At 53.2% G+C, this 27,255-nt stretch overlaps 1 protein-coding gene and 1 non-coding gene across 2 annotated transcripts; one reads left to right on the top strand and one right to left on the bottom strand.

The window, feature by feature from the left end:
- Nucleotides 1-665: 665 nt before the first annotated feature.
- LOC109252946 (uncharacterized) lies at nt 666-18,314 on the bottom strand. Its single transcript, XR_008423305.1, has 4 exons — nt 18,202-18,314; nt 11,202-11,445; nt 7,371-7,614; nt 666-761 (listed from the first exon to the last, which is right to left on the bottom strand). It is a non-coding gene; the product is annotated as an uncharacterized LOC109252946 (transcript).
- On the top strand, nt 14,442-24,166 carry HAS1 (hyaluronan synthase 1). The gene is made up of 5 exons (XM_053905705.1): nt 14,442-14,685; nt 18,140-18,847; nt 20,575-20,800; nt 21,397-21,529; nt 23,191-24,166. Exons 1-5 carry the CDS (start codon nt 14,677-14,679, stop codon nt 23,864-23,866), a joined length of 1,752 nt encoding a protein of 583 aa, XP_053761680.1. The 5' UTR covers nt 14,442-14,676; the 3' UTR covers nt 23,867-24,166.
- The last annotated feature ends 3,089 nt before the right edge of the window (nt 24,167-27,255 follow it).

Below are 27,255 nucleotides of genomic sequence, written 5' to 3'. Positions count from 1 at the left end.
GACTCCCAAAGGCCTGGAAATTTGAGAGTTACACTCCACGGGGTCCCATGTCTCTTGTTTTCTCTCAGCACCTGAGCCCTTCTCCTCTATGAATAGTAGTGCCCTCTGCCATTCTTTTCACTTTAATTCCCAGCAAGACTGTGACTTCCTTTTGACTCCTGGTCACATCCACACTTGTTACCCTTCCTCCCTTGGGAACATTCTAAACTGTGTCTTCTATGTGTGCCTCCAGAGAAATTTTTATAAAATACACATCTGAACATACCCGACTTCTTTTAAAAATCTTCAGTGATTCCCGTTTCATCCTCATCCTCCTGACTTGAAGTGCTGTGGTGTGAAGTTAGGAGCTGTGGCAGCTGTCTTGCAGCCATTAGGTGGCAGTCTCCAGGAAGAAAGCCACCATATTGGGGATGATAAAATGGAAGAATTAAAAGTAAATGTTCTCGGGGCGCCTGGGTGGCTCAGTTGGTTGAGCGTCTGACTTCGGCTCAGGTCGTGATCTCACAGCTCGTGAGTTCAAGCCCCGCATCGGGCTCTGTGCTGGCAGCTCGGAGCCTGGAGCCTGCTTCGGATTCTGTGTCTCCCTCTCTCTCTGCCCCTAACCCACTCGCATTCTGTCTCTCTCTCTCTCAAAAATAAATCAACATTAAAAAAAAATTTAAAAAAAATAAAAGTAAATGTTCTCTGAATAGACACTTCTCCAAAGAAGACGTCCAGATGGTGAACAGACACGTGAAAAAATGCTCAGCATCACTCATCATCTGGAAAATACAAATTAAAACCACAATGAGATACCACCTCACACCAGTAAGAATGGCTAACATTAACAACTCAGGCAACAACAGATGTTGGCAAGGATGTGGAGAAAGAGGATCTCTTTTGCACTGCTGGTGGGATTGCAAGCTGGTGCAGCCACTCTGGAAAAAGTATGGAGGTTCCTCAAAAAATGAAAAATAGAGGGGCGCCTGGGTGGCTCAGTTGGTTAAGCAGCCGACTTCGGCTCAGGTCATGATCTCGCGGTCTGTGAGTTCGAGCCCCGCGTCGGGCTCTGTGCTAACAGCTCAGAGCCTGGAGCCTGTTTCAATTCTGTGTCTCCCTCTCTCTGACCCTCCCCGGTTCATGCTCTGTCTCTCTCTGTGTCAAAAATAAATAAACGTTAAAAAAAAAAATTAAAAAAAATTAAAAATAGAACCATCCTACCACCCAGCCATTGCGCTACTGGGTATTTATCCAAGGGACACAGGTGTGCTGTTTTGAAGGGGCATGTGCACCCCAATGTTTATAGCAGCGCTATCAGCAATAGCCAAAGTATAGGAAGAGCCTAAACATCCATCAGTGGATGACTGGATAAAGATGCGAGGGGCGCCTGGGTGGCTCAGTTGGTTAAGCGTCTGACTTCAGCTCAGGTCATGACCTAATGGTTCGTGGGTTTGAGCCCCGAGTCGGGCTCTGTGCTGACAGCTCAGAGCCGGGAGCCTGCTTCAGATTCTGTGTCTTCCTCTCTCCCTGCCCCTCCCCTGCTCACACTCTGTCTCTCAAAAATAAATAAATGTATAAAAATTTTTTTAAAAAAGATGTGGTATATATACAATGGAGTATTACTCGGCAAGCAAAAAGAATGAAATCTTGCCATCTGCAGTAGTGTGGATGGAACTAGAGGGTATTATGCTAAGCAAAATTAGTCAGAGAAAGACAAATATCATATGATTTCACTCATATGAGGAATTTAAGATACAAAACAGATGAACATAAGGGAAGGGAAGCAAAAGTAATATAAAAGCAAGGAGGGAGACAAAACATAAGAGACTTTTTAAATATAGAGGCCAAACAGAGGGTTGCTGGAGGGGTTGTGGGATGGGGGATGGGCTAAATGGGCAAAGGGGCATTAAGGAAGACCCTTGTTGGGATGAGCACTGGGTGCTATATGTAGGGGACGAATCACTGGAATCTGCTCCTGAAATCATCATTGCACTACATGCTAACTGGATGTAAATTAAATAATTAATTAATTAAAAAATATATGTGATGGGGTGCCTGGGTGGCTCAGTCGGTTAAGCGTCCGACTTCGGCTCAGGTCATGATCTCATGGTCCGTGGGTTCGAGCCCCGCATCGGGCTCTGTGCTGACAGCTCGGAGCCTGGAGCCTGCTTTGGATTCTGTGTCTCCCTCTCTCTCTGACCCTTCCCCGTTCATGCTCTATCTCTCTCTCAAAAATAAATAAATGTTTAAAAAAATTTAAAAAATATATATGTGACATCCAAGAAAATAAATAAATAAATAAATAAATAAATAAATAAATACAAAATAAAATAAATGTTGTCCTTAATGATATCACTGAAACAGAACCTAACCTAGTAGTATCCATTTCCAAAATTCTTTTTTTTTTAATGTTTATCTTTGAGAGAGAGTGTGAGTGGGGCAGGGGCAGAAAGAAAGGGAGGCAGAGGATCTGAAGGGGCTCTCTTCAACAGAGAGCCCCATGAGGGGCTCAAACTCACAAACTGTGAGATCATGACCTGAGCAGAAGTCAGATGTTTAACCAAAGTTGGATGCTTACCCAAGACTGAGCCACCAAGACACCCTTCCATTTCCAAAATTTTTGTAGAAGCGCTGTTCTATGCACGGGGCGTGTGATTCTTGATCTCAGGGTTGTAAGTTCGCGCCCCACATTGGATGTAGAGATTACTTAAAAATAAAATCTTAGGGGCGCCTGGGTGGCTCAGTCGGCTGAGCGTCCGACTTCCGCTCAGGTCATGACCTCGCAGTTCGTGAGTTTGAGCCCCGCCTCAGGCTCTGTGCTGATAGCTCAGAGCCTGGAGCCTGCTTCCGATTCTGTGTCTCCCTCTCTCACTACCCCTTCCCCCCCCCCCCCCTTGCTCTCTTTCAAAAATAAACATTAAAAAATTTTTAAAATATAAAATAAAATCTTAAATTTTTTTTTTTTGTAAAGAGTAAGTGTCTGGTTTAAGAGATTGTTAGGTGTAATTGTAAATTGTAAGTGACTTAAAATTGAAAAGACCTAATTGATTCAGGGCCTTGGGAATAATGTTTTTAGGAGGACTGCCTTTACTCTTCTCAGGACACCAGAACTTAGAACTATCTGGAAGAACAGGAAAAGGCCAGGTGGGAAATGTATCCTTAGAGTCTGGGGAGCTTGACAAGGGCACACTCGAAATGGAGGGGACGACAGACTCTTTGGAGTGAGTTATAGAAAAATGCACGGTGAAGAAATCAATATATTGAACATACAGTATTCCTTCAGGATGTTTTTCTGTGAAAGACAGCCAAGGAATTTGTTGGAAACTAAAGAAGGATGTGGCATCTAAAAATTAATTTCTTAAAAGATAAGAGTTCCTGGGGCACTTGGGTGGCTCAGTAGGTTAAGCGTCCAGCTCTTGATTTCAGCTCAGGTCATGATCTCACGGTTTGTGGGATCGAGCCCCTCATCCGTAGAGCCTGCTTTAGATCCTCTGTCTCCCTCTCTCTCTGCCCCTCCCCGACTTGTGCACATGCTCTCTCTCTCTCTCAAAAATAAATGTTTAAAAATTTTTTAATAAAAAATAAAAGAGGTTCAATACCATATCAGGGTGCTGATGGGAATGATGGAGTCTCAGAGAGAAAATACTGTTGCGACAAGAGAAAGAGGGGAAAACAAAGAAGGAAAGTTCTGGAGAAGGCGGGGGTGGGATTCACAAGAGAAGTAGAAGGATAGGTCTTGGGCAGGGGTACACAGACAGGAGGGTAGATTTGGTAGAACATAAAGCAAGTACATCGGCTGTGAGTGGGCATGATAGAGGAGGTCTGGAGCTTTATGGAGAAAGCAGAAGGGCCAAAATAATTATTATAGGGGTGCCTAGGTGGCTCAGTCGGTTAAGTGACTGACTCAATTTCAGCTCAGATCATGATCTCACGGTTCGATTTGTGGGTTTGAGCCCTGAATCAGGCTCTGCACTGACAGTGCAGATTTCTCTCTCCTTCTCTTTCTGCCCCTCCCTCTCTCTCTCTCTCAAATAAATAAATAAACTTTAAAAAAATAATAGGGGCGCCTGGGTGGCTCAATTGGTTAAGTGTCTGACTTCAGCTCAGGTCATGATCTCACTGTTCGTGAGTTTGAGCCCTGCATCGGGCTCTGTGCTGATGCCTCAGAGCCTGGAGCCTGCTTCAGATTCTGTGTCTGCCTCTCTCTCTGCCCCTCCCCTGCTCAAGCTCTGTCTCTCTCTTTCTCAAAAATAAATACACATTAAAAAATTATTATTATAGAACTTGGGGAAATGAAGGCAATAGGGAAGCAGTAGCCTTCCAGAGCAGTGATCATGTGTCCCCACATGAAGAGACTGGTCCTGGAGGTCCCATGGGACCAATCAACAGGACTCAGCTCTGCCTCCTCGAAATTGCGATCTTTGGGGCACCTCGGTGGCTCAGTCCCTTAAGGATCTGACTTCGGCTCAGGTTATGATCTCATGACTCGTGAGTTCAAACCCTACATTGGGGTATGTGCTGACAGTGTGGAGCCTGCTTGGGATTCTCTTTCTCTCTCTTTGCCCCTGCCCCCCCCCCACCTCAAAATAAATAAATAAACTTAAAAAAAAAAAAAGAAAGACATTGTGACCTTAAACTTTAGGGCAGTCATTTCCCCTCTCAAAGCCAGAGTTTTTTCTGTCATTTGGTGATGACGATGGTTAGCCAGTTCGGAGCTTGTTGAGCTCAGAGGCAGGAAGAGTCGGGATGTGGTACAGTGACTGCCCCAATAGAAGCGGCTCAACGAGGGCGGCCACCATGATTTGTACTGGTTACAGATAACAGGTTTCCTCCCCACCCTCAAGCCTTGATGGAGTAACAACCACACAGCCTTTCCTCTGTGGTGTGTCCCTTCCTGGTATTACAGAATCTTCCCTATGCATTGCTTTTCTAATGATTGCCTTAAAGATTCTTGAGGACAAACTGTCCTCAGGGCATCTCTGTGGTTGGTTGGGGGCGAGAAAACATCTACAAGCTATTTCTAGGCTGTAGAGCATTGAATTCCATTGCAAGGTGAGCCATGTCTGTGACACCGGGCATCTTGGGGCACCCGGCTGGCTCAGTCAGTAGAGCATGTGACTCTTGATCTCAGGGTCATGAGTCCAAGCCCCGTGTTGGTTGTAGGGATTACTTTGAAATAAAATCTTTAAAAATTGGGGAGCCTCGGTGGCTCAATCAGTTGAGCATCCAATTCTTGATTTTGGCTCAGGTCATGATCTCACAGTTCATGAGATTGAGCCCTGCATCAGGCTCTGCAATGACAGCATGGAGCCTGCTTGGGATTTTCTCTCTCTCTCTCTCTCTCTCTCTGTCCCTCCCCTGCTTGTGCTCTTGCAAACACACACACACACACACACACACACACACACACACACGCTCTGTCCCTTAAAACAAATAAATAAACTATAAAAAAAGAAAAGAAAACCAACCAAATATTGTGCCTGACCTTTCACAATGGTGGAGGAAATGGGGGCTTTTGTGCCCCTTAAGAGGGGGGGGGGCAGAATCTGAGACAGAGAAGTTGCATATCTTACAGCTCTCAGGAAGAGACTCATGGGAGGAGGAAAGTCTGAGCTCATGTCTGTCTGGGAGTCACTGGACTCATCCTCAATCTCATCAATCAATCATCAACCAGATATCCACACACTTTTTTTTTTTTTTTTTTTCTTTTTAAAAATTGTGGTATGGGAGCCTGGGTGGCTCAGTCGGTTAAGTCTCCAACTCTTGATCTCAGCTCAGGTCTTGATCTCAGGGTCATGAGTTCAAGCCCCACACTGGGTTTCATGCTGGGTGTGAATTTTTAAAAAAATTGTGGGGTCACTTGGGTGGCTCAGTTGGTTAAGCATCTAAGCTCAGGTCATGATCTTGCAGTTTGTGGGATCGAGCCGCAAGCTGGGCTCTATGCTGGGAGCAAGGAACCTGCTTGGGATTCTCCACACCCCCTCCCGCCCCCCAGCTCTCCCTCACTCATGCACACACTCTCTCTCTCTAAAATACATAAACTTTTAAAAAATTTAAAAAAATAAAAAAATAATTTAAAAATTGTGGTAAAATACACGTAATATTTACCATTTTAAGTACATAAATCAGTGGCAGTAAGCATATTTGCATTGTTGCACAGCCATCACCACTGCCTAGTTCCAGAACTTTCTCATCACCCTACACAGAAACTATGTAGCCAGCCAACAGTAACTCCCCATTCCCCAGCCCATGGCAACCTGAATCTGCTTTCTGACTCTGTGAATTTGCCTGTCCTGGACATGTCAACTATGCGGAATCAGATGATACGTGACCTTTTACGTATGGCTTCTTTCTCTTTGTGAGGCTTATCCAGGTTATAGCCAGCATCAGGGCTTTGTTCCTTTTTCTACAGCTGAAAAATATTCTGCTGTATGGATGGACCACACTTTTGTCTCTCCATCCATCTGTCAATGGACATTTGGGATGTTTCCACCTCTGGCTGCCCTGGAGAGTGCTGCTATGACCATTTGTGCACATTTTTGTTAGAGTTTTTGTTTTCTACATATACCTTTTGCCCAATCTGTTCTCTTGGAGGGCAAGGACTTTATCATCTCCTCCTCCTCCTCCTTCTTCTTCTTCTTTTTTGATATTTATTTATTTATTGAGGGAGAGAGAGCAGGGGAGGGGCAGAGAGAGAGAGAGAGAGAGAGGGAGAGAGAGAATCCGAAGCAGGCTCCACTCTTGTCAGCGCAGAGCCTGACGTGGAGCTCCATCCCACGAACCATGAGATCGTGGCCTGAGCGGAACTCAAGAGTCCGATATTTAACCGTCTGAGCCCCCCAGGCACCCCTGGACCTTATCTTCTTTAGCTAAGTGGTCTCCCTGCTAGGTGGCTTGTATGTTAACATCTGTGATACTGTGATGTATAATAAGAAATATCTATTTGACCTTTATCCCTGTTTCTGGCATAAAGCTACCAAATCTGTTGGAATTTCCTGCGTTGGGAGTGATGAGGGTGTCTTTGGTTACGTGTTAATGAGGTGGCTTTTGAAAAGCACCTCAGGCCCGCAGACCCATGGGTGGGACATTTGGATATTCAGACCAAGAGTAGATGGTGGAACCAGTTTCCGGTCACATGCTCCTGGGCACTTTCCTTCATCACCTCCCTGAGTCCCAATTTTGGCATTTGGGAAAGGGAACTCAGTACAGGAATCCGAGTTGCCACGGGGAGGATAAGAGCTGGGTTGGAAACACGCAGCCGGGGTGCTGGCACCAGATGGAAAGCGGAGTCTGCACTGTTTCCTTTTCTCGTCTCCCAGCTTTGTGACTGGGGCCCCCGGAGGGCGCGTGCCTGCAGCACCGACCACCGAAAGGGGCTCCAGGCATCTCACCTGCTCCTCTGACCTCCTCCGTCTGGAGCCCACAGGGGCAACTCTCCTCGACACACCATCTCTGCTGCACGCCGTCTGCTCCCTAAACTTGTCCGAGCTCCTCGAAATAGCCTGGAGTAGGCAGGATCTTCACTCTCCTCCAGACACGAGGAGGCCGGGGCCCAGAGATGTGCTCCATGGCCAGCCCAGTCCCGTCCACGCACATAGTGGGGTCGTGGGCTCTGCTGGTCTGCAGGTGGGACACCTGGCCAGGGTAGGACATAGCTTGCCTAAGGCCACCAGCCTCGGAACCCTGGAGCAGCTGACTCCAGACCGTGGGCCCCTCCAGGCCCTTACCGGGCTGACTCCCCAGAGCACCAGTGAGGTGGCCAGGACAGGTGGAGCGTCCCCCTGTTGCCACCTGAATCATTCACGGAGACCCTCCGTGCGGCCGCTTCAGGAAGAGCTAGCACGTATCTCACGTGGCAGCGTGCCAGGTCGAAGCCCTCTCTCTGACTCCTACGCTGACAACTTGAGATATTCCCATTTCACAGATGAGGAAAGAGAGGCTCAGGGGAATGAAACGGCTCCTTGCCAAGAGCACACAAGTCACCAGGCCCTCCTTGGGGCCCCAGACTGTGCCTCCAGCTCCACATCCTCGCATCTGTCTTCTGACTCAGATGGCCGTGTTCCTTCCATGGAAGCTCATCAGGCCCTGGCCTGTGCTGGAAGCAGACTTGGGATTCACAGTGGACTGCTTCCGGAAGGGAGTGGCGGAGGCACATGGCCAAACCATGCGTGTAAGGGTAACCTGGTTCTCACAAGATCTCCTGTCCGAGCTCGGAAGAGAGGCCAGGGCCAGTCCTCTGCAGAAGTGCAGACCCCTCGCTCAGACCCAGGGGTCCTGCCCCAGCCCCCTCCTCCCTCAGACCCAGTTCAGGCCCCAGCCCCCTCCTCCCTCAGACCCAGGGGTCCTGTCCCAGCCCCTTCCTCCCTCAGACCCAGTTCAGGCCCCCAGCCCCCTCCTCCCTCAGACCCAGGGGTCTTGTCCCAGTCCCTTCCTCCCTCAGACCCAGGGACACTGTCCCAGCCCCTCCTCCCTCAGACCCAGTTCAGGCCCCCAGCCCCCTCCTCCCTCAGACCCAGGGGTCCTGTCCCAGCCCCCCCCTCTCTCAGACCCAGGGGTCCTGTCCCAGCCCCCTCCTCCCTCAGACCCAGGGGTCCTGCCCCAGCCCCCTCCTCCCTCAGACCCAGGGGTCCTATCCCAGTCCCTCCTCCCTCAGATCCTGGAGTCCTGCCCCCAGCCCCCTCCTCCCTCAGACCCAGGAGTCCTGCCCCCAGCCCCCTCCTCCCTCAGACCCAGGGGTCCTGCCCCAGCCCCCTCATCCCTCAGACCCAGGGGTCCTGCCCCAGCCCCCTTCTCCCTCAGACCCAGTTCAGGCCCCCAGCCCCCTCCTCCCTCAGACCCAAGGGTCCTGACCCAGCCCCCTCCTGCCTCAGACCAGGGGTCCTGTCGCGACCCCCTCCTCCCTCAGACCAGGAGTCCTGCCCCCAGCGCCCTCCTCCCTCAGTCTTAGGAGTCTGGGCCCCCAGCCCCCTCCTCCCTCAGACCCAGGGGTCCAAGCCCACAGCCCCTCCTCCCTCAGACCTAGGAGTCCTGCCCCCAGCCCCTCCTCCCTCAGACCCAGGGGTCCTGCCCCAGCCCCCTCTTCCCTCAGACCCAGGGATCCTGTCCCAGCCCCCTCCTCCCTCAGACCCAGGAGTCCTGACCCCCAGCCCCTCCTCCCTCAGACCCAGGGGTCCTGCCCCAGCCCCCTCTTCCCTCAGACCCAGGGGTCCTGTCCCAGCCCCCTCCTCCCTCAGACCCAGGAGTCCTGACCCCCAGCCCCTCCTCCCTCAGACCCTGGAGTCCAGACCCCAGCCCCTCCTCCCTCAGACTCAGGAGTCCAGACCCCCAGTCCCTCCTCCCTCAGACCCAGCAGTCCCGACCCCCAGTCTCTCTTCCCTCAGACCAAGAGTCCAAGCCCCAGCCCCTCCTCCCTCAGACCCAGGATTCCTGCCCCAGCCCCTTCCTCCCTCAGACCCTGGAGTCCTACCCCCAGCCCCCTCCTTCTTGCTGCCTCACTCTGGCTAAGGAACTGTTCTCAGGCGTCAGGCTCCTTCTCTGAAAAAGGAGACCCCTCCTCTCTTTCTTCCCTGGAGAGGATAGAACTCCCAGAAAAAGAAGTCTCCTTCTCCCCTCTCCCAGTCTGTGGCTGTCTCTGTTTCTGTTTCCTACAGGGATGTGGACAGCAATGAAGGAATCTGGGATGTGGCTGCAGGGATGTGGTCATGGGAAGACAGGGCCCCGCAGGCCCCGCAGATGCTTCGCAGAGGCAGAAGACAGACCTGCAGTCACCCCTGCCTCCCTCTCTCCCTCCCTCCCAGATTTCCGCAGAATCTTGGAGGCCTAGGTGTTTCCCAGAATTCCGGTGTTGGCTGCCACTGTCCAGGGCTCCCCTGAGAGCACTGGACCCAAGCCCTCTGAGTTCCTGGAAGTCCAGAGGCAGTCTGCTTCCAGATTTGAATCTTGTCCATCCTGGGGCGCCTTGCCTAGGGTCCCACCTCCCTGGGAGCCCCTAGCCCCACCCCTGTGAGGACTGGCCACTCTGGGCCGCTCCCCAGCAACTGGGTAGGGGTGGGGGTAGGGGGTCCCAGCGCGGGGGCTCTCTCCCTCCCACTTTCTCCTCTCTCTGCCCCTCCTCCTCCTCCCTCCCTCCTTCCTGTTCTCTCCTTTCCCTTCTCTTCTTTCTCTTTCCTCTCCGTCTGTCTCGACAACTACCATTCTGTCTCACCATCAGGATCTCACTCATGCCCTCGACACGTATTTGCCGGGCACCTACTGCGTACGGGCCACGGTCTGGCTCCTGAACAGTCACAAACAAGACAGGCAGAGACCGCGCCTGCTGGTGGCTGGTGGGGAGCTTGCATTCTAACGAGGGAGATGCCCATTATCCAAGAAGGGCAGTCAGTGGGCAAGTGACACTTTAGGTAGGAAGGTGGAAAATGCTGTGAAAAACAAGAAAGGGCAGAGGGAGGGAAAGGGGAAGGGGGCTCCCGGGGTGGGGCACGTTTCCGTATTAGACTGGGTGGCCAGGTAAGCCTGCCTCCCTCTTCCCTTCTCTCTCCCTCCCTTCCTTCCTCCGTCCCTTCTCTCCCCCCTTCCTCCCTCCCACCCTCCTCCCTCCTTCCTCCCTCTCCCCCTCCCGCCTCCTTCCATCCTCTGTCTCTCCGCATCTACTCTCCCAAAGCGCTTCCTAGTCCCCCTGGAGGCAGGCAAGTAATCGTCGCAAAGGGTACCTGCCCGAAATGAGGCAAATGCCGTCGGAAGGAGCGCAGACGAAAGGCTCCGTGAGCCGCCTCCCAGTCTCCTCGCTCCTCAGGGTTTTCTCAGGGACCTCTGCTCGGCCTCTCTCTGTGCGCTTCGTCTCTTCTCCAGCCCCACAGCTTCTGCCCGCATCCCGGCTCAGACTTGCTCAGAGAAGACCCTGATAGAAACACCCTGGCCAAGGGTCCCTGGGCCCTCCATCCAGTCTCTCCCTCACGGGCACCCACAGCTGGCCCAGCCCTCCCACAGCATAGCTCTCCAGCACCCCCAGGATGAATCCCAGCCCCTGAACCTGTCAATCCAAACCCTGCTCCAGGTGAACTCAGCCAGGTACTGCACCCCCACCCCAGGGCTCCACCTATATGCCTCTACATCAACCAATCTATACTTTGCTGACTGGCCCAGGACATTTCCTGCCCTTCCAATTCCACTTTCTAACCACCAGCCACTGCTCCCCCCCCCCCCACCCCCACCCCTGCCCTTACCTTGGCTAATTTCCCATCAGTCAAGACTCTGCTCCTCCAGGACATCACCTCCACCACGAAGCCCTCCCTGACTCTCCAGCGGGGTTGGTGCATCCATGCACTGGTCTTTGATCCTCTGTTTACACAGCTGTCTCCTCCCCAAGATTGGCATCTCCTCAAGGGCAGGGCCCAGGTCTGAGTCATCTCTGTGGGCCTGGCATCACCCAGCCAAGAGCCTGGAGCACCAGCGGTGCAGGAGATGTCCCTACAGTGAACAAATGTTCTTTTCTCCTGCCTTTTCTCCATTTCTGCCTTATTATCTCCCCACTCTTCACTCCTTCTGTCCTGGTGTTCTGTAAACCAGACCCTGAGGTTTTCTGATGATGATTGAAATCTTGGGAGGGCCACTGTGCACCCAGGGCAGGGACAGAGATCGGCCTCCACTGGAGTGGAGGGTTCTGGGAAAGAAGGCTGTTAGGGCAGCAGGACATCATCCCACCACTACCTCTTGCCTCCTGTGGGAGTGTCTGGTTCCATCTGTCCTTGTCTTGGCTACCACCAAGCCTTGGTCATCTCTCCCTGCAAGGAATTCTGGGAGACTAGATATGTAAATCTGAGGGAGGAGGGGGCTGGGGGCTTGGACTTTTGGGATTGAGGGAGGAAGGGGATGGGGGTCTGGACTCCTGAGTCTGAAGGAGGAAGCTGGGGGCCAGGACTCCTGGCTCTGAGGGAGGAGGGGCTGGGGGCCAGGACTGCTGGGTCTGAGGGAGGAGGGGCTGGGGGCAGAACTTCTGGGTCTGAGGGAGGAGGGGGCTGGAGGCCTGGACTCCTGGGTCTGAGGGAGGAGGGGCTGGGGGGCAGGACTCCTGGGTCTGAGGGAGGAGGGGGCTGGGGGCCTGGGCTCCTGGGTCTGAGGGAGGAGGGGCTGGGGGCCTGGGCTCCTCCAAGTCTGAGGGAGGAGGGGCTGGGGGCCTGGGCTCCTCCAAGTCTGAGGGAGGAGGGACTGGGGGCCTGGGCTCCTGGGTCTGAGGGAGGAGGGGCTGGGGACCAGGACTGCTGGGTCTAAGGTAGGAGGAGCTAGGGGCCAGGACTCCTGGGTCTGAGGGAGGAAAGGTTGGGCCCCCCCCCCCCCCCCCCCCCCCCCCCGGACTGCTGGGTCTGAGGGAGGAAGGGACTGGGGGCCTGGATCCTGGAAGAGGAAACCATAGGGGTTTAAAGTCCCGGTCCCTCCTCCCTCATCCACACTCTGGTTTTAGAAACATCTGGTTTTATACAGCTGCTCCACCCGGGCAGGGTGGGGTGGGGGCTGGGCAGCCAAATGCCCAGCTTCTGAGTGGAGCCTGGGCTGTCCCCACCCCCACCCTGGGGTAGAGGAATCTCCCTCCCCTCCTGCTCTGGGCTCAGCTCCCGCCGGAGGATCCATCATCCTGACACAGCCGGACACCAGGCAGCCCAGGCTCCAGGCAACAGCGTCACAGACGCGGCCCCGCCCTGGTGAGGTAGGCGGGGTGCCTCTCACTTGGGCCCTGAACTGGCCTCCCCGACAGCCAGGCTCAGGCAGGGCCCAACCTAGCGATGGCCCCCCACACCCTGCGTCCCCGGGGGAAAACCAGGGAGTGAGGACTTGGTGTCCTGCAGGGGAAAGCTCCGGGACAGTCTGGGCCGGATGGAGCCGCAGGGAGAAAGAAAGGAGCACTTAAGAGACAGAAAACACAGAGAGAAACAGTGAATGAGAGAGCGTGAGAGAGAGAGAGACCGAAAAACACATACAGCGATGGAGCCTCAGAAGGAGATGCACAGAGATGCGGGGAGACCGAGGGAGACCGACCGAGAGAGGGAGAGAGAGACAGAGAAACAGCCACTGAGAGCAACAGGGAGAAACACAGAAAAACTGGGAGATGGGGCGGAGGGAGGGGGGAGATGCGAATACAGATATTCAAAGAGAAACAGAGAAGATAGACAAATGCAAAGGAAACAAAGGCAGAGACACACAATACGCTGAGAAAGGAAGAGAGACAGAGACTAAGAAAGTCAGGGAGACCAACAGAAATGAAGAGACAGACAGACACAAACCCAGAGGGAAGGAGGTAGAAAAGGACACAGAGACAGAAAAGGGGGGGGGGGGGAGGGAGAGATAGGCATGGAGACCAACAGAAATGAAGAGACAGACAGACACAAACCCAGAGGGAAGGAGGTAGAAAAGGACACAGAGACAGAAAAGGGGGGGGGGGGAGGGAGAGATAGGCATGGAGACAAAACAGACAGGAACACATGGAGAGAAGCAGACAGGTGGACTGGGAGGTACAGCCAGAGTGACAAAGTGACAGAGACTCAAGAAAAAAAGGAGATGGGAATGTACAGCCAGGGGCAGAGGGAGAAGCAGGGAGAGAGGCAGCTACAGAGGGAGAGAGATGGGCGTTGTCAGTCCACAGGAAGAGAAACAGAAACAATTAGATATAGAGAATTGGGGGGGGGGGGGGTGCGCCCGGGTGGGGCTCAGTCGGTTGAGCTTTGGACTCTCGATACCGGCTCAGGTGAGGATCTCAAGGTTCCTGGGATCCAGCCCTGCGTCGGGCTCTGCACTGACAGCTCCGAGCCTGCTTGAAATTCTCTCTCTGTGTCCCTCTCTCTGTCACTCAAAATAAATAAAACATTAAAAACAAACAAAAAATTTTTTAAAGATACGGTTTTTTGTTTTTTGTTTTTAATCATGGAAAGAAGGGCATGGGAGCAATGGCATTCATCACAGTCTCCTTGTCCTGAGGGGCTGGGGGCTTAGATGCCCGGGACCCAGTCTCTTTGACTTCTAAGCCAGGTCACTGCCGCCTTCGCTCTCAGGTCGCAGGGGGGTCCCTGGGGGCAGCTGACCTACAACTCTGTGAGTTCGCCACGGAGCCCCTGGGAGACGAAGCCCAGCGCCCAGCCCCCTCCCCAGCCCTGGCACACGCGGGCACGCATGCACACGCACACACGCAGACCCACAACCACTCACAGCTCCTGGCAGACGGCGCGCCCCACGGCCAGCGCACGCGGCCACGCCCACAGCGGCGCACGTGTGCGCATTTTCTCCATCCCCGGGGCTTCGAGGGGAGGGGCTGGGCGGCGGGGGGAGAGATCCGACACACCGGCGTTGGGGGCGCCCGAAGGCAGAAGGAACGCGAGGGAGAGGAGCGCAGAAATGGAGAGAGACCAGAGGGGAAGAGAGCGGAGAGCCGGAGAAGGACGGGTGCGACGGAGGGGAGGCCTCGGAGGGCAGGGAAGGGCGCGACGGCGGCCCTGGGAAGGGAGGCCGTCGGGCGCGGGGGTGCGGGCAATGGCGGGAAGCGGGTGGAGCTGCCCGGCTCGTCCGTGACCTCAGAGCCCCTGGCCCAGCTCCGCCCTGACGTCAGCCCTCCTCCGCCCCCGCCCGCGTCGGGCTTCAAATGACCCCCGGGCTTCCCAGCCCCAGCGAGACCCGGGAGCCCGCCGAAGAGGAGCGCCCGCCGGAGCCCTAGCGATGACACAGGTGCGTGCGAGAGTGCGGTCGTGCGGGGCCCGCTGGCACCTGTGTGACCACGTGGGTGGGCGCACTGCGCGCGCTCCTGTGCGTGACGGCCACCGTCAGTGTAGGACGGGGACCCCGTGAGGCCGAGTTCGGGTTCCATACCCCTGTGTGGGTGGCCATCCCGCCGGTAGTATAGATGTGACAAGTCCATGCTTATCCTGCTTTAAGTCCGCGTCTGTGTGCGGGGTGCGGGTGGGGAGGCAGGGCGGTGTTTGCTCGACACATGCCCTGGATTTCTACTTTTTTGTGTCCAATAACTATTAAGTTGAACCAAACGAAATCGCCGCTGTCTGGTCACTTTTGCCCTTTGAAAACGGCAATTTCATGCAGTTCAACCTTAACCCTTACTTTCTTCTTGCTCTGGACCCAACCTTAACCGTTAGTATTTCTTCTTGCCCGTGTGTTTCTTGTCCTGTGGGCTTCCCTTCTAGGCTTAGCTCCTTTCTGCTCAAGGGCACGTGTTCTCAAGTTCCCCTGCATGGCTGTTGGTGGGGGTCTCAGGATCACTAAGTTGTTTCTTTAAGTTTATTTGTTTATTTATTTTTGAGAGAGACAGAGCGTGAATTGGGGAGGGGCAGAGAGAGAGGGAGAGACAGAATCCCAAGCAGGCTCTGCGTTGCCAGCACAGGGCCGGACTTGGGGCCGAACCCACGAAGGGTGAGAACATGACCTGAGCGCAAACCAAGAGTCGGCCACTTAACCGGCTGAGCCACCCAAGTACCCCAGGGTCACTAAGTTCTAAGAGCAAGTGCCTGGGGAGATCTTCTAGAACATGAATGTTCTCCTATGTTGGCACACTCTCTGGGTCTCTTGTCACGTGTGAGTATATGTGTGGGGCTGTGTGTCCACAGCTGATACAGGTGTGTTTGTGAGTGTTGGCATTAGAACCCTCTGTTCACCCACCTGTCCCAGCATGAATTGGGCCACCCCCAGCATCTCAGTCAGGGCCAGGTTTAGGGCAAAAGGACAGAGAAGGAGAATTCCAGAAGAAATAATAATGTAATTATTAATATTGAGCATTTATTAGCACCAGGCAAAAAGCTCTATATAGAAACTAAAAGTACTATCCTATAGAAACATAAAAGTAAAGTGAATTTCAATAATATATTTTATTCAACTCAGTGTATGAAGGGTCATCAAACTTTTTCTGTACAAAGCTAGACAGTCAATATTTGAGGGTTTTGTGTGCCATATGGTCTCTACGGCAACTACTCAACTTTGGTGTGGTGTGAAATTAGCCACAGACAATATGTAAACAGAGGAGTGTGGTTGTGTGGCAGTAAGACTTGATTTAAGGATGCTGAAGTTTGAATTTCATGTCATTTTCCTATGCAACAAAATTGGTTTTTTTTGTTTTTTACTTTCTTCACCCATTTATTTTTTAACTTTATTTAGAGAGAGAGAGAGAGAGAGAGAGAGGCATTGAGAGAATCCCAAGCCAACCCTTGCTATCAGAAACATAATTTCATGGGACGCCTGGGTGGCTCAGTCATTTAGGCGTCCAACTTCGGCTCAGGTCATGATCTCCCGGTTCATGAGTTCGAGCCCCCCATTGGGCTCTGTGCTGACACCTCAGAGCCTGGAGCCTGCTTTGGATTCTATGTCTCCTTCTCTCTCTGTGTCCCTCCCCTACTTGTTCTCTTTCAAAAATAAATAAACATTAAAAAAATATTATAATTTCATGAATAGATGCAGTAGACTGTATTTGCTACAACATAACAAACTTCATAACAAGATTTTTAAAACTATCATTTCCATATGTAACCAATACAAAAATATTAATGAGATATTTTCCTTTCTGTTTTTCAAAGGAAAGCCTCAAAATCCAGAAGCGTAGCTCATCACATACAGATGCTATATTTTCATTGGAGATAACTTGATCTGTATTTAGATTTCATAAAATTTACACTTGAAAAAGTAGGGCTTCCCACGCCCTACTTGTTTCAGACATACTTAAAAGCTTTCCAATAACTGAATTAAGTTATCAGTTCCTAAACTTAAATATTGAAATAAAATGAGAATTTCAGTTCCTCTGTCATTTTGGCTGCTTCCCAAGCGCTCAGGAGCCACACGTGGCTGGTGACTCCTGTACTGGACAACACGGATCTGTATCTTAACTCACTTAACTCATAAATAAGCCCATGAGGCAGGAGCCGGTGACGCACGAGGCAGTTGAGCATAGAGGACGATGCAGCCAAACTGTCTGAGTGGCCCTGGGCCAGAGAATCACCTCTCCGTGCCTCAGTTTCCTCATATGGAATAGGAGTGATAACAGTATCTACACCATGGAGCAGTCCTTGGCATGCAGAAGGCGCTAAATCCCCATTTTACAAGATGAGAAAATGGAGGCACCCCCCCCCCCCCCACCCCTGTCTGATTCTGAGTTCTTCCAGCAACATGAACCGGGCACTTAGCTCTGTTGGGGAGACCTGAGCAGTGGAGTTGGAGAATGTGGCCATGGCTTTGGGAAGTCAGAGAAAAGATTCCTCCTCCTGTGAGCTTCATGACCTTGAGCGAGCCCTTCTTCTTGGCTTATCAGTCCTGTTTTGCCATGTGTATGGTGGCAGTAAACATTATTTGTCCCCACCCCCCCCCCCCCTGCTCTCCTGAAGAGTAAAAGCAGTTTATGAGCTGGTGATTCAGTGACCAGATTCCTGAGGTTCAAATCTTGGCTTCTCTGCTATCCAGGTGTGACCTTGGGCAGGTTGCTGCCCCCCTCTGTGACTCAGTTACCTGATCTGTAAAATGGGGATAATAGTAATAGTACCTACTCCTACCGCTGTTGGGAGGATTAAAATAAGTTAGTTTCCCCGGGGGCGCCTGGGTGGTTCAGTCTGTTAAGACTGGGACCTCAGTTTAGGTCGTGATCTTGCCGTTTGTGAGTTTGAGTCCAGCATGGGGCTTGCTGCTGTCCCTCTCCCTTCTTCACCTCCCCCCACCCTGGGCTCTTTCTCTCAAAACAGTTTCTGTAAAAGGCTTACAGCAGTACCTGATACATGTCAAACTGCATTATATTTTAGATAATGATGATAGTTGTTTCAACACTAGGAAACCTTTGATTGTGAGATGAGTGATTATGTTATATGTGCCACTAAGATAAGAAAGGGGGGGCGGGGAGAGAACCCCTGTTCCCCTGTGACATTCCATTGAGTGTAATCCACGGATTGAAGAGCTGTTTAAAATGTGAAAACAAAAGTACCAGAATGCATATAATCAGGCATTAAGCCTTGCTGTTTGCCTCAATTATTTTCAAATAACTTTGCAGTACCCAGGGAATTTTTTTTTTTTTTTTAAACGACAAGGGGATGCTATGTTGGCTTGGGGCGGGGGGCGTGGGTGGATCTAGGTCTTCTCTTCCCGGAGGAGGATTTCAGAACTCTCTTCCCTTGCTGTCCCCTCTCCCCGCTCCCAGCAGGACGTGCCCAAGCCCACCCCGGCCGCCCGCCACTGCTCCGGCCTGGCCCGGCGGGTGCTGACCGTCACGTTCGCGCTGCTCATCCTGGGCCTCATGACCTGGGCCTACGCCGCCGGGGTGCCGCTGGCCTCCGATCGCTACGGCCTCCTCGCCTTCGGTCTGTACGGGGCCTTCCTCTCGGCGCACCTGGTGGCGCAGAGCCTCTTCGCGTACCTGGAGCACCGGCGGGTGGCGGCGGCGGCGCGGCGGGCGGCGGCGCGGGGGCCCCTGGACGCGGCGGCGGCGCGCAGCGTGGCGCTGACCATCTCGGCGTACCAGGAGGACCCCGCGTACCTGCGCCAGTGCCTGGCGTCCGCCCGCGCCCTGCAGTACCCGCGCGCGCGCCTGCGCGTCCTCATGGTGGTGGACGGCAACCGCGCCGAGGACCTCTACATGGTGGACATGTTCCGCGAGGTCTTCGCCGACGAGGACCCCGCCACCTACGTGTGGGACGGCAACTACCACCGGCCTTGGGAGCCGGCGGCCGCGGCGGGCGCGGCGGGCGCGGGCGCCTACCGGGAGGTGGAGGCCGAGGACCCCGGGCGGCTGGCGGTGGAGGCGCTGGTGAGGACGCACCGCTGCGTGTGCGTGGCGCAGCGCTGGGGCGGCAAGCGCGAGGTCATGTACACCGCCTTCAAGGCGCTCGGCGACTCGGTGGACTACGTGCAGGTGAGTGGAAGGCGTCCCCTCCCCACCGTGCCCCTGCCACTCGGGATGCCCCTTCTCGGGGATCCTTTTTCGGTGCAGAGATCGGGATGAACCTCCAACTCCCTTTATTTATTCATCCGTTCAAAGTAGCGATTCTTTCCTTCACTCGTTCATTCTTACGGGGAGACAGACTCATTTGTTGTTTTCGTTCGTGCGGCGATTCATTAATTCCTTCCTTTCTTCACTCATTCATTCTCGAGTGCATACTCTTTCTTTCATTTCTACTTTAAAAAAAATTTTTTTTTAATGTTTATTTAGTTTTTTGAGACAGAGACAGAGCATGAACGGGGGAGGGTCAGAGAGAGAGGGAGACACAATCTGAACAGGCTCCAGGCTCTGAGCTGTCGGCATAGAGCCCGACGCGGGGCTCAAACTCATGAACCGCAAGAACATGACCTGAGCCGAAGTCGGACGCTCAACCGACTGAGCCACCCAGGCGCCCCACTACTCTTTTTTTTTTAAGTGAAGTGTAGTCGACATCACACATTCTTACACCCATCTCCAATATGGAGATCATTCATTTTACTCATTCATGTATCTGTTGGATGCAGACTCTCCTTCATGCATTCACTCATCCGTCCATGTAGTCATCCAGTCTAAAGATTTTTTTCATTTATGCATCTAATATAGATTTATTTGTTTGCTTGTTTAAGATTTTATTTTTAAGTAATCTGTGCACCCAACATGGGGCTCCAACTCACAACCCCAAGATCAATAGTTGCACGCTCTACTGATTGAGCCAGTCAGGTAGCTCTTATGTCTGTATTTTCATCCATTCCATGTAGAGATTTCTTGCTTTCTTCATCCAGTGTAGAAATTCTTTCCTTTGCTCATCGGTTCATGCATCCATTATCCATCTAATAAGGAGACCGTGCATTCATTTATTCATTCATTCACTTACCCATTGAACGTAGAGACATTCAGTGTGGAGATCACTTTGTTCATTTATTCATCCACTTATCTATTCAATATATTCATTTGCTCAATTAGTCATTCATCCATTCAGTGTAGAAATTCATTCATTAATGTACTGCATTCGTTTTCTATGACTGCATAACAAATTACCACAAATTTGGCCGCTGGAAACAAAACACTTATTATCTCATAGTTTCCATGAATCAGGAAAGTCTGGGCAAAGTCTTACTGGATCCTCTATTCAGGGTATCATCAGGCTACAATCACGGTGTCAGCTGGGTCCTATCTAAGGCCCGGGGCCTCTAACAAGCTCATGTGTTTGTTGGCAGAATTCATGTTCTTGCCGTCCTAAAACTTGCCTCTTCCAGACCAGCAGGAGAAACTCTCAGACTTCTAGACCCCCTTTCAAAGGGCTCACCTGATTAGGTCAGACCTACGCAGGAAATGTCAACAGATTAAGGATAAATTACACTGCAAAACTCCTTTACCATTTGTATACAAGGTAGTATAATCATGGGAGTTGTGTCCCATCGCTTTTGCCATGTTCTGTGGGTTAGAAGCAAATTACAGGTCTCACCCACACACCAGAGGAGGGTGTTATACAGGGGAATGGGTCTCGGGGAGGAGGTCATCTTAAAATGTGATTAGGCGTTGGAAATAACGACAAAATTCAAACGTATGTTCAGATTGGCTGTAGAACGTCCCAGCAGCTCCCCACCCCTGGGTGCCCTCCCCTCAGGATCTGGCCTGATCCCACCCCTTCCGCTTCACAGGTTTGTGACTCGGACACGAGGCTGGACCCCATGGCACTCCTGGAGCTGGTGCGGGTGCTGGACGAGGACCCCCGGGTGGGGGCTGTTGGGGGGGACGTGCGGATCCTTAACCCCCTGGACTCCTGGGTCAGCTTCTTAAGCAGCCTGCGGTACTGGGTGGCCTTCAATGTGGAGCGGGCGTGTCAGAGCTACTTCCACTGTGTGTCCTGCATCAGTGGTCCCCTAGGTGAGCAGAGGTAGGGCTTGGGAGGGCCATGGGTGGGGTGGCGGGGGAGAAGGGGAGCCAGAACGGGTTGAGGATGTGATTGAGACTGGGGACAGAGATGGGGCTGCAGCAGGAATTGGGATTAGGGATAAGACTGGAAGGTGGGATGGTGTCTGGTGGGGTTGGAGAAAGGGTGTGGATGGGGATAGGTGCTGGGTGGCTTGGGGAAGGGGATGGGATGCGGTTGGAGTCAAGGACAGGGTTGGGGCCAAGTCTGGGGTTGATGATGGGTTTTGGGATGGGTAGGGGAGAGGACTGAGAATGGATACGGGGTTGGGGATGGAGTTGAGGTGGCTTCGCCATCAAAAATGGATGTAGGTGTGGGCCAGGGGCAGGTCTGGGGCAAGTTTGGGCATAGGATTGCAGTATGGGGTTGAGGGTAGAGGGTTAAGGAAGGATCGGTGTTGAGAACAGGGTCAGGGCTGGAGGTAGGGCCGAGGACAGGACTGAGGTGGTTGAGGATGGGCTGGAATCGGAGGCGAGTTGGGTCGGAGATAGGATTGGGGACAGTATTGGCAACAGTAGAGGCTGATGCTCTTCCTGTACTCCCCACCCAGGCCTGTACAGGAACCACCTCCTGCAGCAGTTCCTTGAGGCCTGGTACAACCAGAAGTTCCTGGGCACCCACTGCACCTTTGGGGATGACCGGCACCTCACCAACCGCATGCTCAGCATGGGTTATGCCACCAAGTAAGCTGAGGGCTTGGGTGGTGTGTGTGTGTGTGTGTGTGCTGGGAATTACCCAAACCCAAAATACCTTGCTGCACAGTGGGCTCTACCAAGTGAGACACTAGGGGAGAGTGGAAGACACCAGAAGGGACAGGGGTGGCAATCCCATTGACCACGTGACCCAGTGGACTCTACCAAGTGAGGCAAGGTGAGGGTGGGGGACTCCACCTAGGAGACACAACACGAAATCAGGGCAAGGTGGCTCTACCATGGGCGGCACACATTCCTCCCAGTGACTTGGGAGGGGAAAGAGATAAACAGTGGGATCTAGTGAGCGAGTGAGTGAGAAGAATCACATGCTTCAGGAAGAGTTGTAATTCAGTGAAACTAGGGGAGTACATCTTCCAGCAGGTCAAGTTCGGGTGGGGTTGGGGGGAAGAATTCCACAAAGCTAGACCCCATGAAAGGGCCAGAGAGCACCTGGGGTATATCAAGCGAACCCATGCATTCATTCACCCGTCAAGTATTTATTACAATTTTTTTTTTAAGTTTATTGAAGTAATCTCTACGTCCATTGTGGGGCTCGGCCCAGTGATCAAGAGCCACACTCTCCCGCTGAGCCAGCCAGGCGCCCCTCATTACAATGTTCGAAGCTCTAAGAATGCAGCAGAGACACAAATTCATGCTCACAGACACCGGGGGACACAGTAAATACGTGGATGATGGCACATGCCGTGTGGTTGGATAGTCCGGGAAAAGGGGGCATAGGGTGTTTGGGAGCAGGGAATGAAATGTTAACTAGGATGCCCCAGGAAGGGCAGAGGCAGAGGCAGGAAGCGGTGCCGCTGGAGCCCTAGCAAGGGGGAGCGCATCAGGGCAGCACGGAATGGTCACGGGGGCGGGCGTACTGCGAATGGCTTGTGGGCCACGCGAGAACTTTGAAGTACGGGAGGGTTCCGGGCAGAGGGGTGAGGTGCTGCTGTGGTAACAGGATCCCTCTGGCTGCTGTTTCGAGTACAGACTGCAGGAGGCAAGGGCAGGGCAGGGAGGCTACACAGGGGAAGGAGACCGGACACTGTCCAGTAATACCCGTGAGGATAGAATTAGATGGACGCCTCCTAACCAACCGACTGCCAGCGGCCACCTGCTGACGTTCCCTAAGAGGGATTCTAGCCCTGCGTGGGCTTAGCTGGAAACTGGGTGGGGACCGATCAGGATGTCTGCTGCGGCCACGGGAAGGGGGCTTGATGGGTCCCTTGAGCTCTAACCCGTTGGGCGGCTGCCTTCGGCGGGAACATCTCCTGGCTTGTGCCTCACCGTGGGGCCTGCCAATAGTAGTGAGTGCTAGAGTATTCGTAATAGATTAGTGAGAGCATTAGTAATAGGTCAGTAACTGTAATGCCGTTAGTAACGACGGTAGTGGCATTAGTCACCGTGAAAACGGTAGTAGCTGCTAATACTTATTGAGTAACCGGGCTGGTAATCCTGATTCAGCGCTCACGGCAGCCCTGTTAGGTGGGAATCCTCGTGGATCGCATCTTGCCTACGAGAACCGGGGGCCCAGGGAGGGCAAGAAAGCTTACGGCCCAGTGGCCGCGCCGCCGTGGCCTCTTCTGGCCCCGAGCTCTGTCCTGGCCACGGGGAGGGCCGTGCTGACGCCCCGCCTCGTCCCTCCCGTGCAGGTATACATCCCGGTCCCGCTGCTACTCCGAGACACCCTCTTCCTTCCTGCGCTGGCTGAGCCAGCAGACGCGCTGGTCCAAGTCGTACTTCCGCGAGTGGCTGTACAACGCGCTCTGGTGGCACCGGCACCACGCCTGGATGACGTACGAGGCGGTGGTGTCGGGCCTCTTCCCCTTCTTCGTGGCGGCCACCGTGCTGCGGCTCTTCTACGCCGGCCGCCCGTGGGCGCTGCTCTGGGTGCTGCTGTGCGTGCAGGGCGTGGCGCTGGCCAAGGCGGCCTTCGCGGCCTGGCTGCGCGGCTGCCCGCGCATGGTGCTGCTGTCGCTCTACGCGCCGCTCTACATGTGCGGCCTCCTGCCCGCCAAGTTCCTGGCGCTGGCCACCATGAACCAGAGCGGCTGGGGCACCTCCGGCCGCCGGAAGCTGGCCGCCAACTACGTGCCCCTGCTGCCGCTGGCGCTCTGGGCGTTGCTGCTGCTGGGGGGCCTGGTCCGCAGCGTGGTGCAGGAGGCCAGGGCCGACTGGGGCGGCCCCTCGCGGGCCGCCGAGGCCCGGCACCTGGCCGCAGGGGCCGGCGCCTACGTGGGGTACTGGGTGGTGATGCTGACGCTCTACTGGGTGGGCGTGCGGAGGCTCTGCCGGCGGCGGGCGGGCGGCTACCGCGTGCAGGTGTGAGTCCCGGCGTGCGGGGGACCCCGGGAGCCACGGACTTGCCGGCCTCGGGTTCTGTGGGCCTCGCTTGCCCTCCTCCGTGAAGCGAGGGGGTCGACCCGAGACTCTTCAGCCTGGACTATTTGGGGGCTGGGACTTGGGGTCTTTGGGCAGGGGTATTTATTGATCAGGGTGTGGATTTTTTAGGGGCAGGGGGAGACGGGGGTCCCCATATGCTGTCCTGGGGTCTGCTTTCTCCCTGTTCGTATTTAATATCCATTTGTACTGTGTGATTAAGACATAATAAAGAATTTTATTTATTTTCTTCTGAGTCTCTCCCCTGTTTTTTTGAGAATGGAGGGGCTGTGTGGTCGAAGGTTGGAGACTCATGGGTCTGTAATGTTTCTTTTTGAGAGACAGAGCATGAGCGGGGGAGGGGCAGAAAGAGGGAGCCACGGAATCGAAGCAGGCTCTGGGCTCTGAGCTGTCAGCACAGAGCCTGATGTGGGGCTCCAACTCATGAACGGTGAGATCATGACCTGAGCTGAAGTCCAATGCTTAACCAACTGAGCCACCCAGGCGCCCCAGGCTGGTTGATGTTTTTGTTTGTTTGTTTTTTAAGTTTGATTTATGGAGGGTGAGAGAGGGAGAGATAGAATCCCAGGCAGGCTCTGCACTGTCAGCACAATGTCCGATGCGGGGCTCAAACCCAGGAACCGTGAGATTGAGACCCAAGCTGAAACCAAACGTTGGCTGTTCGACTGAGCCACCCAGGTGGCCCAGCTGCTTTTTGTTTGTTTGTTTATGCATTTATTTGCCCGGGGGGGGGGGGGGGTTAGGTGCAGAGAGAGAGGGGGAGAGGGCGAATCTGCACCATCAGCGTGGAGCCCGATGTGGGGCTCGGACTCACAAACTGTGAAATCATGACCTGAGCAGCAGAAGTCAGCTGCTTAACTGAATGAGCCACCCAGCGCGCCCCCCCCCCCGCCCCAGCTGTTTGAACCTAGACAGGATACCCTCCTTCTTCGGGAAACGGGGATACTAATCCCATGGGTCAGAGGTGTGAGGGTGAAATTTCTCAACTCCTCACTCACAGACACTTACGGAGTACCTACTACATGGGGACACTGTCAGGCACTGTGGGTGGTGTCTTCCTGGTCCACCCGCTCAGCTCCGCTCCTAAGAAGGGGAACTTGTACCGTCTCTCCTCAAACCCCTAGCATCTCACCCTTGGCTTGCTTCCCATTCACTGAGAAAACAGAGTTGGACGAGAAGACTTCCAGTCCCCACCCACGTCTTCCCACTGCCTCTGCCCACACAGGCCACCTTCCCCCACTACTGCAGGTGAACCCTCTGTGTTCCGATGCCAACCTTCAGGCACTAGACCTCATGCCGTCTGGTCTGTCTACTCAAAGATCTCCCACGCGCTCACCGTCATCAATTCTTCCCTTCCCACAGGGTCCTTCCCACCAGCGTCCAAATGTGCCATCCCTCGAATTTTTAACACTCCCTTCCTATTCCTATTTCCTCCTGAGCCACTCATTTTTAAAAAAGTAATCTCAGGGGCCCCTGGGTGGCTCAGTCGTTTGAACGACCGACTTCGGCTCAGGTCATGAGCTCATGGTTTGTGGGTTCGAGCCCCCCGTCGGGCTCTGTGCTGACAGCTCGGAACTTGAAACCTGCTTCGGATTCTGTGTCTCCCTCTCTCTGACCCTCCCCCACTCACGCTCTGTCTCTCAAAAATAAAATGTTTTTTAAAAAATTTTTAAAATAAAAAGAAAAAAGTAATTTCTACCCCTAGGCGCCTGGGTGGCTCAGTCAGTTAAGCGACCGACTTTGGATCAGGTCATGATCTCGCGGTTTGTAGGTTCGAGCCCCACATCAGGCTCTGTGCTGGCAGTGCGGAGCCTGCCTGGGATTCTCTCTCCCTCGATCTCTGCCCCTCCCCCACTCGTGCTTCCTCTCTCTCAAAATCAGTAAATAAACTTAGAAAAGATTTTTTAAAAAGTAATCTCTACCCCCCAGTGGGGCTTGAACTCACAACCCTGAGATCAAGATTTGCAGGCACCCCAAACTGTCTCGTTTCTAACAACAAAACTCCTTGAGGGCTGTTTATATTTGTCTCCAGTTTCCACAAAGTTCAGCCGTGTAAGTGTATAATTCAATAGACGTGTGCAGCCATTACCGTCATCTGATTTTTGAACATTTTCATCACCCCCAAAAAGGAACCCCATACCCACTGGGAGTCACTTGCACTCCTCACGCACTCATTCTGGATCCACCTCCACACCCCAGGCAACCATCATCTACTGTCTCTACAGATTCGCCTCTCCTGGATATTTCACACAAATGGGATCATGCGATATGGATCTTTTGCGACAGACTTCTTTTGAGGTTCGTCCGTGTTGTTCCATGTATCGGTGGCTCTTTCCTTTTCAGGGCCAAATAATATTCCACTGTAGGGATGTATCGGATTTGGCTGATGCATTTATCAGTTGATGGACATTTGGGATGTTTCCATTTTTGGGCTATTGTGAATAACGCTATGAACATTCACATTCAAGCTGTTGTGTACACAGGTTAAATTCTCTCGGGTGGAATTCTCTAGGAGTGGAGTTGCTGAGTCACAGGGTAATCCTACGTGTAATTTATTGCCAGGTGGTTTCCACAGTGCCTGTACCACTTTATATTCCCGCCAGCGAAGTATGAGGGTTCTGATTTCCCTGCATCCTCACCAACATTTGTTATCACCTGGCTTTTTGATTATAGCTTCCCAGGGGGTGTGAAATGGTATCTCACCGTGGTTTTGATTTGCATTTCCCTGATGACTAATGTTGCCTCCCACTGACTTTTAAACCCATGCGAATCACATGGTTCCCCCACCTCCCACCCCACTGCTCTATAGAAATTGCTCAGGGTAAGTTCATCAGTGTCGTCCATGTGGCTAAAACCAACGGCCAATTCTCAGGCCTCCTATTTCATGATGTGGCAGCATGTGACCCAGGTGGTCACTCTCCTTGAAATGCTTTCTTTGCCCGGCTTTCAGAATGCCACAGCTGCCTTGTTTTCCCTCTCCGTTTTCCTTCTCGGTTCCACGTAATGTTTCAGACTGCTTCACCTTGGAGAAGCCTCCTCCTACCCACTTCTCTTCTCCTTCTACACTCGTTTCCTCTGTGTATCCAGCGATACGGCTCTGAATGCCTCGTTCATGCTCCCTGCCTGCAGAAGGGACTCTGGAACTTGTATGTTCAGATCAGACCTCACCCCTACATTCGAGACTTGTATCCCCAACCGCCTCCAGGACATTTCCACTTGGGATACCTCAAAACCAGACCCAGCTCCTCATCTGTCCTCCCCTTCCTCCCCCTTAATCCCCAGGAAACCTGACCCTCCAGCAGCACCGATATCCAGAA

Source organism: Panthera pardus, unplaced genomic scaffold (genome assembly GCF_024362965.1).
Source record: "Panthera pardus isolate Hobbes unplaced genomic scaffold, ASM2436296v1 HiC_scaffold_18, whole genome shotgun sequence".
NCBI lineage: Eukaryota > Metazoa > Chordata > Mammalia > Carnivora > Felidae > Panthera > Panthera pardus.
The sequence above is the reverse complement of the archived record's forward strand: the minus strand, read 5'-3'. Positions and strand labels throughout refer to the sequence as shown.

Bases quoted from the DNA above. Each gene is read 5' to 3' on its own strand.
- HAS1 (XM_053905705.1), top strand. The intron at 18,848-20,574 runs GTGAGTGGAAGG...TCCGCTTCACAG, and splicing joins ACTCGGTGGACTACGTGCAG to GTTTGTGACTCGGACACGAG. The intron at 20,801-21,396 runs GTGAGCAGAGGT...CTCCCCACCCAG, and splicing joins CTGCATCAGTGGTCCCCTAG to GCCTGTACAGGAACCACCTC.